We start from the raw sequence: 14,055 nt of genomic DNA, 5'->3' as shown, positions 1-14,055 counted from the left end.
AATAGAAATGGTAATGTGTACCAAGAAGAAAATAAAATGAGGACAGGAGAGAGGGATTCAAGTCGGGATTATTTTAAATAGTGGGATCTGGAAGGCTGCATTGAGGAGGTAGCAGGAGTTACCCAAGGAGGTGAGAGATGGGTATTCTGAATCTCAGGGATAGCAAGTGCACAGGGCCCAATCTGGGGATGACCATGCTGTGTGAGGACTAGAAAGTCAGTGGGGCTAGAATACTGGGGGGGAGGGAGAGTGAAGGGGAGAGTGGTGAGGGATGATGCTGATGAGGTAGGTAGGGACCAGAGCCTACAAAGGGCCCCATAGGCCCAGGTAAGAAGTCTGGGTTTTCCAACGGGAACCTGTCTCAGGAAGATCTTACAGCTGACCTGCCGATTCCCTAACTGCATAGAGAAGAAAAGAAGTTAAGTATATACATTTATCAAATTAGTAAACATGAGTATATTCTGAACATTCTAGCAACTGGATTTAAAAAACCAAAACCTTTATAATTTTATTCATGGAATCCAATCCCACAGCTTAATTCTGTATGAATAATGATGCCACAAATGGCATCTGTGAAGTCAAACACCACAGGACACTGTAGAAAATCCTCAGGAAGATTCTTTATTTCATTCGCTTCCTACTTACAAGGTGAAATTTCAATCTGTAACAGTTGTTTTTGCCAGTTCAGTCAATGGCTCAGAAGATCACCATGTCCTAATTCCAAGGTATAAGCTATTCCAGGGGCAGGTCTGCGGGGTTATGCATTCATTGGACTGGAAGGTGCCGTTCCAGAATCCCGCTACATCCCAACGCTTCATTCCAGTTGGTGATCATCGAGGAAACAGATGGTATTTCTAGTCACTATTTCAAAGATCAGAACTACCTCATTTGCATGTCAAGAAAATTTTCTCAAGTTTATTTAAAGTATTTATCATTTTCCTACAGTTGTTCAAGTGTCTGACGTTCTTTTCCCTACCTCTAAGTTCCTTTCTTTTTCACATTATCTTTCTCGATTGCTTCTTCTTATAAAAACAAAAAGACAAAGATGTGGATTTATTGTGCACATTAGCAGGTCCATACAGGAAAACGCACAGTGACAGCTCAGAGTATGAAGTCAAGAAGGAAGAATCTGAAACATCAGCCTTGCTCTGAAATAAGCTGCTAGGGTAACACCACTTTAGCTTAATCAGAACTTTCCCTTACCAACTATTTAACAGTGGCAAATATAAAAAATCTGGTAGTTAAAATACATAGCAGTCACTCATATACTGCCCCCCCAACCCACCCAACTTCTGAACAACAGAACTTTTTCAAGTTTTACCTCCTTTAGTTTAAATTTAATGGAAAAAAAAAAAAACTTAAAAAGTCATGTTGTAGCAAGGTATCCCCAAAGAGAACTGCAATCTACCAAGATTTTAATGTGTTTTGAGAGAAATGTTACTGAAAGAATAGTGATGACCATTTCCCAGTAAACACTGAGTGAAAAACAACTTTTATACCCCAATCTGAGGTATAAACTTGCTTTTTGGGGAACACACCTGGTGTAAATTAGACAATCATAGCAACCACCCAAGACAATAAAAGAAAGCCTCTGACAGTTTGCCATATATGGTGAGTGTCTATCAAAGTTCATCATGATTTTTTGTGAGATCTTCCCCATAATTGGTAGCTTGGCTTCCAACAAACATGTTCCAGTTCTCCAAGATCTCCTCTTTCGTCAGCTTCTCATCCTGTACAAGAGAGGAAAGAAGTCTGTCACTGGAGCTCTGCTAACTGTAGTAACTCAGCGTGATGCTCATGTTATTTCACTGATGTGCAGCACTTTCAATACTACCTTTAATAATTCAGAAGCTGCTGGGTACCTTCTTCATCTGCCATTACTGCGCCGCAAAACTCCAAACCAGAACAACCTCCTGCTATAAAAGCTGTGCTAATGTACATCACGTGAGGCCTCTGAGTAATTCAGACGCTAGAATCCACTTGTGTCTACAAGCAGGGTTGGTATTTCCAAAACAGGCCCTGAAGAATTCCACTTCCCTTTTGTGGCCTAACCACATAACCTGAGAATTTAGGACAATTAGCCAAGTGGGGAAGAGGCAGAACTTTTTTCTAAATTTATTTCCTTATTTATTTGGAGAAATAAGCTAGTCCTAGGGCAAGGTAGGGTATACTTCTTAAATCCATGGCCTGCCCACATCTAAGTTACTGGTTCTCCAATGCTAGGAGACGTGACTTAATGTAAATCTGCGGCGCATATCAGACTATCCAGGAACGTCTGGGCCTAAGGACCTCCCTGTGGGTTATCAGGGCATTGGGTAAGTTTACAGGTCTCTACTGCAGGACAAGAATGAAAGGTCAATAAGGACATGGCCACACGGGCCAATGCTATCGCCAGAGAAGCAAACAAAACCGATCTTATGTAAATTGTCTCCCTTGAGTCAGTGATTCCAGAAGAACGTGAAATACCTTGTTTTTGTCTGACTCATACACCAGGTGCCTGGCCTCCGCCTGTGCGTGGTCATAATCTTGAGGGAGGATCCAGTGGCGGATCTCATCTTTGTCCAACTTCCCGTCCTTGTTCAGATCCCGGAATTCATTAAACTGCTCCCGTTCTGACACCACCCAGTCCGGCTCGGGGCCGTTCTCCTCGTGGGAAAACATGTCCGCTAGAAGGGAAGGTTGTTCTTGGTTATGAAGACAAGTGAGAAGGTAAAAACCAAAAAACTTGGCCTCCTGAGTTTGGAAAGGTGATGACCAATCAGGAGACCTAACTCAGACAGTTGGGGGGCAGTTCCTTGGGGACAATGTGACGGTGCATCCACTGTGAAGGCCACATGGTAGACTAGAAAGACCTGCGCTTAGGAGCCGGAGGATGAATCCCGGCTTTTGACTTAGTTCAGCAACTGGGATTAAGTTACTTAGTTCAGTAAACCTTAAGTTTCTTTATCTGTAAAATGGAGATAAAAATGGATAAATCACCGGGTTACTATGAAGATCAAATGGGCCATTTAAGTAAAAGCCCTCTACAACCCAAACCGGCACTATGTAAGTGAAAACTAATAATAATGACCAACACTGAGCACTGTCTATTGTCCAGATACCGTATAAAGTACTTTACATATATTTTTTCATTTGAATTTCACACAACTACTTTATGAACTAGGTACTGTTATTATTCCCATTTTACAGATGAAAACACTGAGGCAAAGGCTTACCCAACGACCCACAGCTGAACAGGAACATGGGCACTCTGCTTTCAACCCATGGTCTTAACCACTTTGTTTATTATTATTATTGTTTATATAATTTCCAAAGGGCTTTTCACATATGTCATTTTATTTCATCCTTATAACAATTCTGTGAGATAGATCATTATCCCCACTGTACAAAACGGGCAAGGCAAGGAAAAAGAAGACAATGTTTATGCATTGTGTGTTTCATCACTGGGTCTTCTTCGAAAAGAGAAGTACCCCGTGGGCAGTTTCTCTTCCATGGGAACAGAGCTTGGAAATGCCAAGTGGTGAAGGAGCAGGTAGTGAAGGAAGGAAAAAGAGAGGCAAGACCCTTGGCTACCAGGTAGCTGCAGGATAGCCCACAGCTGACACGTGCACGTAGTTTTTTGACAAAGAGCTGCCCCATATATTAACTAATTCGAACTGCATCCCACCCTGCGAGGATGGCTGCTATTTATTCCCATTTTACAGATGAGGAAACCCAGGCATAGAGCAATTACATGACTCCCCCAGGGTCAGTGGAGAAGCCAGGCCCTCTAATTCCAGTGCCTTTCCTACTACCACATCACCACCAGTTTTCCACTCGTCCCTTCCTGAACAGAAGGCTCCCCTAGAAATGACAAGTCTATACATTGGGTCTCTCTGGCTGCAAGTCACTCAGCATTTGATTTTCAAGCACAACGCCTCCGCCTCCCTCGCTGACCAGCATAAAGAATGCAACACTTCTTTTAGGCAAAGCCACTCACAGAGTTCCGCTCCTGACTTTGCACCATTTCAATGCAGAGTTCAGGAGGGCCAGGCAGAGCACACACTTTCGATCAAAAGCACTGCATTGTTTGTTTTAATCAGGCAGCCTTTGCTGTCAGTCTCATTTCATCCCCACCGTCACGGCGAGGCGTCCGCAGCTTTGAGTGCTTCGCTCGCACATGCACCCAGCGAGAGGAAGGCTCTGCTGCTTGCTCGGACGAGGGAGCTGTCAGCATGTGTTATTCTACAAAGGTAGTGCCATCAAGATCACTTTAATTACTACAGCGAGAGCTACCTGTCTGGTACCAATGACAGACAGGGAACAGTGTTTGGTTCTCAGGATCGAACCTAATTTCTAATGATTAGAAGAAACTTTGCTCTTCATTACTGAAGGTACTTGCTCTCATTCATAGGGTGGCAAAATAGTACAACCACAAAACCAGAGGCTGATGGCAACTCGGGCTCTGGTTTTACATTTAGAGGTAATTAACTTCCTTGTACACATTAAAGATGTGTGCAAAAATTATATCCATCCCATCCCTCTTTTCCTAGGTTAACACCTAAATCAAATGACTTTCCAGCTTTTACTTTATTGAGACTTGGGAAATGAAGAGCTGTCGTGAGCAGGCAGCCTGTAGTTGGAGCCTTGCGCCTTAGCAGCTGGTAAGGATCGAATGGAAATTTCCTTGTTGCCTGCTGCTTCAGTCCTTTCTGCATGGGAGGCTGGAGGGGCTAGTGGGCTGCTGGGAAGGGCCCTCACCAGCCGTGGTGGGTTCTGACCCAAGTGTGTTGATGTGACTCTCAGCCAGCTGGTGCTCACAGATTCCTGAAAACACACTTCTTGCTGTTGCTCCAGTGAAGCCCTTCAGAACAAAATTCTAGGTATGCCACTCCCAACTACAGGATGGAAAACTAGAGGCACAAAATGGCTATATAACTGGGCAGTTGTGCACTTTGTAAAGGCATTTACCTAAGAAGAATGCGTTTCTGCAGAGAGCTGGGCACATAAACAGGTCTGTTGATCATAGCTGCACCTACTCAGAGATTCTTTCCCCAGCACTGTCTGCTCTGTCTTCCCTATAAATCCAAGGGATTGCCAATCCCACTGTGCGAGAGTAAAACTAGGCAGTGTGATGAAGGGTACCTCTCAGAGCCGAGGGGCCAACTGCTGGCCAGCCTAGCGGCAGGGCTAGGCTTTTCATCTCTTCTCCACCGAATGAGGTCTAATAATGCTTCCCTGATACTGCACCGCTAGGGCTGAAGTGACAGATGGGGCTGGAAGGCCTCCCCACTGGAAATGCACAGGAGTGACACTTACAGTCTTGCAGCTGTTGTTAAAAGAGATGTCTGGGGAAAGTAGCCAGACATGTGGGTGGAGGAATGTGGCCCAGTTGGGACAGCTGAGCAAGCACTCACCAATATACTCATCCTGATCCACAAACCCATCCCCGTTCTTGTCAATGTCCTCCAGAGTTTCCTAGGAAGCAAAGGGGAAAACACAATGCGAGATGGCCGTGTGTTCTAAGTCTGAGAATGCTATTGTCCTCCTCTGTCCCGCTTTTACGGCTGAATGCTTGGTGACTCTGGCTTGTCTCCCTACCTCCCTAGGCATTAGTTTCTCATCTGTAAAAACCAGGCAGTGGTTTCTATCCCTAATTCCCCACCCACCAATTTCAAGAGCAGAACACTCTCTTCAAAAGAAAATGTACCTGCAAACCCAAAGGTGCTCTGATTACATCACAAGCCCTGCCAGGCCACCCAGCTCCACCATCCAGGCAAAATACCCCCGGGGGACCTGCGAGGAACCCAGTGTGAGAACCACTAGATGAGATGATCACAAAAAGAGAGTCCAGTGCTAACTGGACTATGAGCACTGAGTTGCTGTCAGAGAAATATGAAATAGTAGACAATTAAAATATAAAAGTATAGTTGGCTTATTAATGTATTATACTGTATATTTAATATATTTGACTTAATGAGGTTTTTTGCCAGGGTCAGTAATTCAATGAGTTTACTGTCCGTTGGCAGAGCAGCTCAGAGGCTTCCTGGGTCAAAGAACATGGCCCACCGGAGAGCAGAGAGCCAATCCCGAAGGCACGTGATCCACCTGTGGATAATTCTCCACCTGCACCGTCCTCTGGCAAATTAACTGTCACTCAGTGGATGCTGGGTGGTAAAGAGAAAGTATTCTTGGCACCAGTGTCCAGTCCTTAGGGTCATGGTGGTCATGAGGATGAAGCACGAGGCAAGAGTGGCACCAACCACCAAGTGGGTAACTACAGTCACCCAGAGCTGATTACAAACAAAAGCTTTAGCACCTGTTTCCCAGCCTTCAAGCAGGTGGAACCGGCTGGGGGCATCTGCCCAGGAAACAAGTGATGATGGCATTTATTAAATTGTCATGGAAAATGAAGACATTTGGGACCCAACAAGACACTGTTGAGAGCAACTACACTCTGGGGCCTTGCAAGCAGTCATCATTCAGGGCCTGGGGTCTGGGCCACTTCTCTCCAAAGCCCCACCCCCAAGGGCTGCACTCTTTCCAGCCATAATTGTCACCGCAAGCTCCCATACAGTTTTAACGATCCCACACTCTATTTCAGTCTTTTTCGAATTCCCTCAAAGCTGAAAAATGAGGCAGAGACTAGCTTGGTTGCTCACTAAACCCACGTGCTCTTTCTAGATAATATCTAAGCTATATTTCCCAGCCTCCTCATATTTAGGAGGGGCCACTGAACATAAGCAGAAGGGATGTGTCGTTTCTCAGCCAGAACAGTAGAGACAGACTGTGTCTTCTCATTCCCTCGCTTTTCCTTCGTCTGCCACCTGGGTGCTGCCAGACCCGTGCCCTTGGGATTGGCTCTCTGCTCGACGGTGGACCACGTTCTTTTACCCAGGATGCCTTTGAGCTGCTCTGCCAACGGACAGTAAACTCATCTAATTACTGACCCTTGCAAAAAACCTCATTAAGTCAATTACTAAATATATAGTATAATACATTAAAAAGTCAGCCATACTTTCCTATTTTATTTAATAATTGTCCACCATCTCATAGCTCTCTGATGGCAACTCAGTGTCAGAGAAGTCCCAAGATGGCAGAACACGAGAGGGAAGCAGCCTGGCCACCCCATAGCACCTAGAGGAGAGCTGCCCAGGAGATCCTTCTGGCTGGAATCGCTTTGGCTGTGTTAAATGGCTGTGACTGGGGGCTATTTGTTACAGCAGCTGGCCCGCCCCAATTGATTTACTGGGTAGACAGGTATTCCAATACATTCCACTTCAGAGTTCTTCTGTAATTCCCTTCAGGCTGAAAAACATTCTCTCTTTGAAGGAAGGGACAAGAACTGGGGACAGTTTTCTCCCTGATCTTTTTCCAACCCAGGATCTTCGTGTGTCTTACCAAAACCACAATTTCCTTCATGTGCTCAAACTCCTCAGGGTGCAGAAAGGCAGTGAACTCCTCCCGAGTGGCTGTCAGGTCACCATTCTGGTCCGCAGCCTTGAACCTTCTCTCGTCACGTGGCAGCATCTTTTTAAAGGTTTGATGCTCTGGAGAATCATGAAACTCTGTGGGGTTTCCTGCAGGACGTAGGCAGAAATGTTTAAACCACGCTGCTCAGAAAGGCGTGTCCCTTCCCGATCACTCATCTTTTGTGCCCCAGTGGTACACATGGAACAAAAGGTCATGACCTACTGAGTTCTTTAAAATATTTTATTTCAGAATGCTGCTAGTATCTGTCCCTTCAAGCCACCCCATAATCCAGGCCCTAATGGCTTATTAGGGGCATTACCACAAGTGGTTAAGAGCACAGGCTATAGACCATACTAATGCCATACTTCTCTTGGCAGAATTCTGCTTTCATCGTATCAGTCTTTGATCTAGAACACAGAGGCTCCCTAATACCCACAACATCTTATCTAAGTGCCCCTGCCAGGCTTTCCAGATCTTCCTGATTCTGGCCACGTGTGTGTGAACAGGTTCCCCTCGGGCCTGTTTCTTTGCTATTAATCTCTCTACCATGCACACGGCACGTCTTCACCCTGTTCCTTGGAACTCCACTTTCCCCTCCTTCCCCACAGGCCTCCCTCTCTCCAAATATAAATTCACTCTTCAAGACCCAGCTCCCAAGCACCCTCACCAGGAAGCCTTCCCTGACTGCCCTGGCCACCCAATCCTTGCTATCCAAAAGCAGGCAGCAGTTTGAAACTGTACCAGAGACACCATGTCCCCTCTGCTGTCTTCTCAGTGTGCCTCCGAGATGTAAATTGAAGTAGGGTAGCAACCTAAGGGATTTTTTTATTAGTCTCTCACACCCCCTCCCTCCTATCTATAACTCAGAGTAAGTAAGCAACTCAGTACATTCTGAGTAAGCAGAGGAGGATGTTACAAAAGCAGGTGCTACTTAGGAGGTTGAGACATCTCCCCAAAGGGAGCAGATACAACAAGACAGTAGAGAGTCTCCCGCAAGAAGCTTGTGACCCGGGCCCTGGCTGTGTAATCGCTCCTGCAGCACCAGGTCTTACCTAGGTAGTAACCATAGGTGGCTTGTTTGTATTCTTCCCAGGAAATTTTATCGTCTTTGTCCCTATCATAATCCTTCCAGACTTTAGCGACATTATCGTAGATGTATCTTTTCTGCACCCGTTTGATCCAGGTTTTTAGCTCCTCGGTGGTGACAAAGCCATCCCCATCATTGTCAATGCGATCAACAATCTTCCTGTATTAAAAAAAAAAAAAAAAAAAACCCCACAAGGCTATTACCAAGGCTTATCAAGGTGTGTGTGATCCTGGTCCAGCAAAAGATCAAACACCCGCAAGATCTAAAAATGCATAAACAACTAAAATGGAATCAATGATCCGATGGCGCTGGAAAGGATCTTACAGTTTATCCTTCCACGGTTGACATGCTTTCCCCTCTAACCAGTGCCAATGGCAGATACTGCTGATGGATCATGTCCCTCTGTCCCGATAAACCTAGAGGTGACCTCAGAATTCTTCTTAGCACAGTGCTCTGGAGACGGCCACTACTATTTGATTCAAGCTGATCTGTAAGATGAAGCCTATTACTTCTCCCTGATATAGTCCAAATTCCTCATTTTACAGTAATGGAAACTGAGGCCCAGAGAAATTGAAGGACTTTTTCAAGCTCACACAGCTAGTATTCGGTACAACCAGCATAAGAACTTGTGCCTTCTGGGTCTGGGTCCAGTGCAAAAAGTGCAAAATTCTATGTAACCCAAAAGATGAATGAGCTTTTTGTAAAAAAAAAAAAAAAAAAAAAAAAAAAATCCCACCATCTTCAACTCAAAGACTTGAACCTTAAAGCAGAAGGTGACCAGATCTTGTTGGACAAAGCACTAAATGTTGGAGTTGAGAGAGCCTTGACATCATGGAATCTATTCAAGAAACTTGACCAGCATAGCAGCTGTGGGAGCCTAAACCCTTTTAAACCCTTTGCTGTCAGGGTGAAGACCCCTAAGCCACTGGTGTCCCCATCTCCACAGCTGCCCCACGTTCCAGAAATTTCCCACTGGACTCCACTAAGGTACCCCAAACGCTAGTCCAGAGCAAACTTCAGTTTGGGAACTCACCATTGTCCATCTGGCAGATGGTCCCAGGGTAGGGACATCATCCCTGCAGAGAAGAACTTCAAAGACACCCACCAGCTATTTCCAATGTTTAAAATAGTTTCACCTTAGAAGTCCATTTACCTGGGATGAGGTTAGACAGACTAATTATGGATTGATTTCTTTGTTTGGGACTGGAATTCTATCAACTTCAGTGGTTAAACTTTCTTACTTTTCAACAGAAGGTCTGATTGGCAGTTAATCTTTAATTAAAAATGGGAGATGAATTCATCACTTCTTCATGAGTACAGCTGGATAGTTTGATGGAGAAAATCTCCTATAACTTTTTTGTTGGGGGCGTGTACAGGAGAAGGGGCAGAGTGAAAAATAAAAGTCTCCACCTCCTACCTGAACCTGGGGAGCCCAGGCTCCTCTTTCTCAGGAAGGAGTAAACACCTCTCACAGCCTTTAAGTGTCCTTCATTTACAGTCTGAACAGGTCTCAAGACTAAGACTAAACCTCAAGTCTCTTCAAGATTCCCCCCGGAAAAATCACAACCAGACACAACAGAATTCTTTCAATATTGTGCTATGTTCAGCCTACCTACTATATCCCGGGCACTGCTCCAGTCCTGGGGATACGGTGGTTGACACCCCAATGGGTTACCCAAAGCTAACTGAGGAGCAGAATCCCAGGCCAGCAAAGACCTAATGACACCCGACTGTACAACCCTCTTCTGTGGAAAGGACAGCATCTAATCTATGACAAATAAACATCCAAGACATAGCTCAGCCTGACACATAGTAGGGGCTCAACAAATATTTGTTGAAAGAATAAATATGATCTTAACCTCGTTCTCTAAAAACCTCAAGAGTGAGATACTGGGAAAGGCAGCTATCATGTAGACAAAGCCCAACCCTTTAATCGGAACCCTGGGTCCTCCTCCTGGCTCTGGTCTCCATTATCCGTGTGATCTTGGGCAAGTGACTTCACTCTCTGAGCATCAGTTTTCCATCTGTAAACTGGAACACCTACTTCACAAGGAATACTGAAGAATAAAAGAGAGAACCTATGCCTTTTCCCACTAAAGACAATACTATAACATCAGGTGGATGTGGAAAACTCAGCAGGTAGCAGAAATGAGCAAAACCTCGAGGGGGCCTATGGCAGCGTGGAGATCCCTGCCAGCACAAGCAAGGCTGCCCAACTCTGCTGCAGATGACTGCCATGTAGGGACAAAGGTGTCAAGAGAAACCAGAAATTGGGGTCTGTATGTGCAATCACTCAAATCTTAAATGTTGGCAGGTACATTTTTTTCCAAGACAGTGTAGCATTTTTTGTGACTGTATGTAGTCTATGGGTCCCCACTGCAACCGTCTGCTCTAGGTATCTCTAGGAGCGTTAGGGCAGTCACATTTTCAGAATCAATGGTCAGGTAGTGGTGACAAAGTTGCCTAGGTCCAGCCACGCTCATCCCTCGGCAGCCCAGACTTGGAGGAGACTCTTGAAACAGAAGCTGTGACTAGAGGAGTGGCTTCTCACACTCAGCTCCATCCCAAACTGGATGCGTAATTTCCAACACCCCCCATGCCACCTCCACTCCAGATTCACCTTACAGGTGAACGGTGCAGCCACCACCCACCCAGTGGCTCAAGCCAGAGAACCGGGGTGTCACCCTTGATTCCTGCCTCCCTCCTCGCTCTGGCATTGAGTCAAGGGCAAAGGCTGCCAGTTCTACTTCCCACTGGTGTCTGGATTCATCCTCTCCTGCCATCGGCCATGCCCTCTTCAGCATTCATCACCTCTCCCCTGCCCCTGGTCTCCCTGGTGGTGCCTCAGTTAGTCTGACTTTCAACCTCATACAGGATAATATCAAATCTCCACCTCACGGAGGTCCTCCCTGCTCTGCCCTAGGATTCCCCTCTACTCTCGTCTCTCCCCCCTCTTCCTCCCTGCCCCTTTGCAGACCCAACACTCCTCATGCCCCAGGACAGGTTCAAAACCTTTATAAATGGACTATTCTCTCTTCAGGAATGCCTTCCTCTGTTGTACACCTGGCAACCTCTGAATCATCCCGCAAGCTCTGATAAGGTGACATTTCCAAACCCCAGGCCCCTCTCTCTAACCTTAGGGGCTCCTTCTCCTGGATGTGCTCACTGTCCTTTCGACATGCCATCACAGCAATCATGCATAGTGTCTGTCTGTGCCGCTCTCCTCCACATTTGATTATAAACACACTGAGGCTTAGAGCATGAGGTTTCATCTTTGTACCTGCCACGTAAGTGATGTGCCTAGTACACGTTAGCCATTCAAATGTTTGTTGCATGAGTAAATGAAGGAAGTCAAGGTGTTGATACAAGGCCCAAACCCAGACCAACTCCATCAGCACTTGTTCTCACCCCTAGGCTACCCTGTCACGATGAAGGCATTAAACTGGAAGCTGTAGGACCTCAAACTATAAAGTTCCCTACTCCAAATCCCAAAATCTCTCCCCTGCCTCCTCTCCAGTGACAATGTGGCTGCCACTCAAGATCCCAGAATAAATCAGTGTCCAAGTGCCTCCAAGCAATACAATGGACTGAACTCATCAATGGCCCTCATTGTTAAGTCCTAAACAAGAAGAGAAAGTAATCTGCAAGATAAAAGGTAATTGTTAGGAGATGACTTTGAAGTTCAAAGATCTTTTTATCAGAGCAGGCAGATGGTGCACCTACACAATAGGTATAATTTATCCTCATCTTCTAACTAAACGTGTTGGCCTCTGGCAGCCCCCAGGAGCACAGGAATGGCTGTGTTCTTTTTAACGTAGCAGAACCTGAAGAGCCTCCACCCCCAGGAACCAGGTTCCGGGAGCCCCGGTGCCCAGTAGGCAGGGCTGCTGGGTCCCTCCCCAGCCCTGCCTCCATCTGGGGCCAGGTTGGCTGCCTATTCCTCTGGAAGGATTTCCAGATAACTTTGCACATTACCCAAGTGTCTCTTCAAGGGAGCCGGGGAGAGTGTACTGGGATGTACCAAAGTTTTGTTTCCCAGGTTTGGTTCCTGACTCAACTGCCTTCAACAGCGAAATTCAAAATCCACGATCACGGCCACCCTTCAGCTTTTTGTCCCCAACAAATCAGTTGCCAAAGAACTATCTCTGCAGACATCTGCTGGAAGCACAAACTGGGGACATTCTCGCCCCCCACCGTCTCTCATCCCCAACTGCCCCTCCCTTCTTAACAACCGGATTTTTAAATCCTTCCACCAGATTTACCGGGCAATTAGTCAAAAGGCAAGAACACCCCAGCATAGGCCAGGATGAACCCCTCCCTCGCCTGGCCCCTTCATCTTTTATCCAATTCTGTTCATCCTCAAGACCTCCTTAGCAAGTGTCTCAAGCCCCTCTCTCCGCGAATGGGGGTAAGAGAGAAACTGCGAGAGTGGGTTAGAACTCAAGTCATTAAAAGGCCACTGTGGACAAACTCTTCTTTTGTACATTTTCTCCCCTCCCTTCTGATGCAAGCAAGGGGAGGGGGCGGGCCCCGGCCGTCCTGGCTCCCGCGGCCGCTGCCACGTTCTCGCCTCCCCGCGGGGAGCCACCCCGGCCGGGCGCGGCGGCGATCTCCACGCCGGGGTCCAGGCGCCCTCAGGCAACTTTGGCCGCGCCAGGCGCGGAGCCGGGCGAGACCCGCCTTCGGGTCAGCGCGCGCGATTTCGCTTTCGCTTTGCCGCCGGCGTCCCGCGTGGCTCCCGCCCGGGTGGCCCCCGGGCACCTGAGCTGCCCCTGCGCGGCCCGGGCCGCGGCCTCACCCCAGCCTCTCCTTGCTCTCGTCCGGGGTGAGCTGATCGAAGGTCTTGGAGTCCTCCTTGCCCAGGAAGGCCTCGTGGTCGTACTGGAAGCTCTGGTTGTCCTCGGGCGGCCGCTCGCCCAGCTCCGAGTCGGGCCGCACCACGCGCTCCTTGCGCACCGTGGGCTTGGCCCGCAGCGCCCGCGGCGCCAGCACCAGCAGCAGCAGCCCCAGGGCGAGCCCCAGGCGGCGGCCGCGGCCGCCGGGCGCCATCGTCCCGTGGAGAGGGCGGCCGGGAGGGTGGCACCGAGCGAGCGGCAGGAGCGGCGGCGCGGGAATGGGGCTCGGAGCGCCGCGGCGGCGGGGCTGGAGCCGGCGCAGGGGAGGGGACGGGCCAGCCCCTCCGCCAGTGCCCGCCCCGTGCCCGAGCAGAGGGGCGCGCCCCGGGCCTCGGGCTGGGGAGCTTCGGGCGGCCCCGCTCACACGCCCATTGGCCGCCGCGCTGCCGGGGGAGGCCGGGGCCGCCGAGCCACGTCGCCAGCCCGGGTGGTGGGCGCGGGGCTCGGGTTTCGCCTCGGCCCCTCCCCGCCATCTCGTCGCTAGGGGCGGGCCCAGGCGAACTGGGCTGAGGACTGGAGGGCTTGGAGGAAAACTGGGAAGAAGTTCTTTGTCAAGCAACAGATGTTCAGGATAGAATTCCCTTTTCTTCCTCCAGTTCCAGAGGACCGTAAGGACGGAGG

At 48.1% G+C, this 14,055-nt stretch overlaps 1 protein-coding gene across 1 annotated transcript; it reads right to left on the bottom strand.

The window, feature by feature from the left end:
- Positions 1-419: 419 nt before the first annotated feature.
- RCN1 (reticulocalbin 1) lies at positions 420-13,706 on the bottom strand. The gene is made up of 6 exons (XM_069471246.1): positions 13,338-13,706; positions 8,505-8,698; positions 7,381-7,559; positions 5,397-5,457; positions 2,467-2,666; positions 420-1,730 (listed from the first exon to the last, which is right to left on the bottom strand). The coding sequence occupies exons 1-6, from the start codon at positions 13,586-13,588 to the stop codon at positions 1,623-1,625; spliced, it is 993 nt and encodes a 330-aa protein (XP_069327347.1). The 5' UTR covers positions 13,589-13,706; the 3' UTR covers positions 420-1,622.
- Between the last annotated feature and the right edge of the window lie 349 nt (positions 13,707-14,055).

Source organism: Eulemur rufifrons, chromosome 6 (genome assembly GCF_041146395.1).
Source record: "Eulemur rufifrons isolate Redbay chromosome 6, OSU_ERuf_1, whole genome shotgun sequence".
NCBI classification, from domain to species: Eukaryota; Metazoa; Chordata; class Mammalia; order Primates; family Lemuridae; genus Eulemur; species Eulemur rufifrons.
The sequence above is the reverse complement of the archived record's forward strand: the minus strand, read 5'-3'. Positions and strand labels throughout refer to the sequence as shown.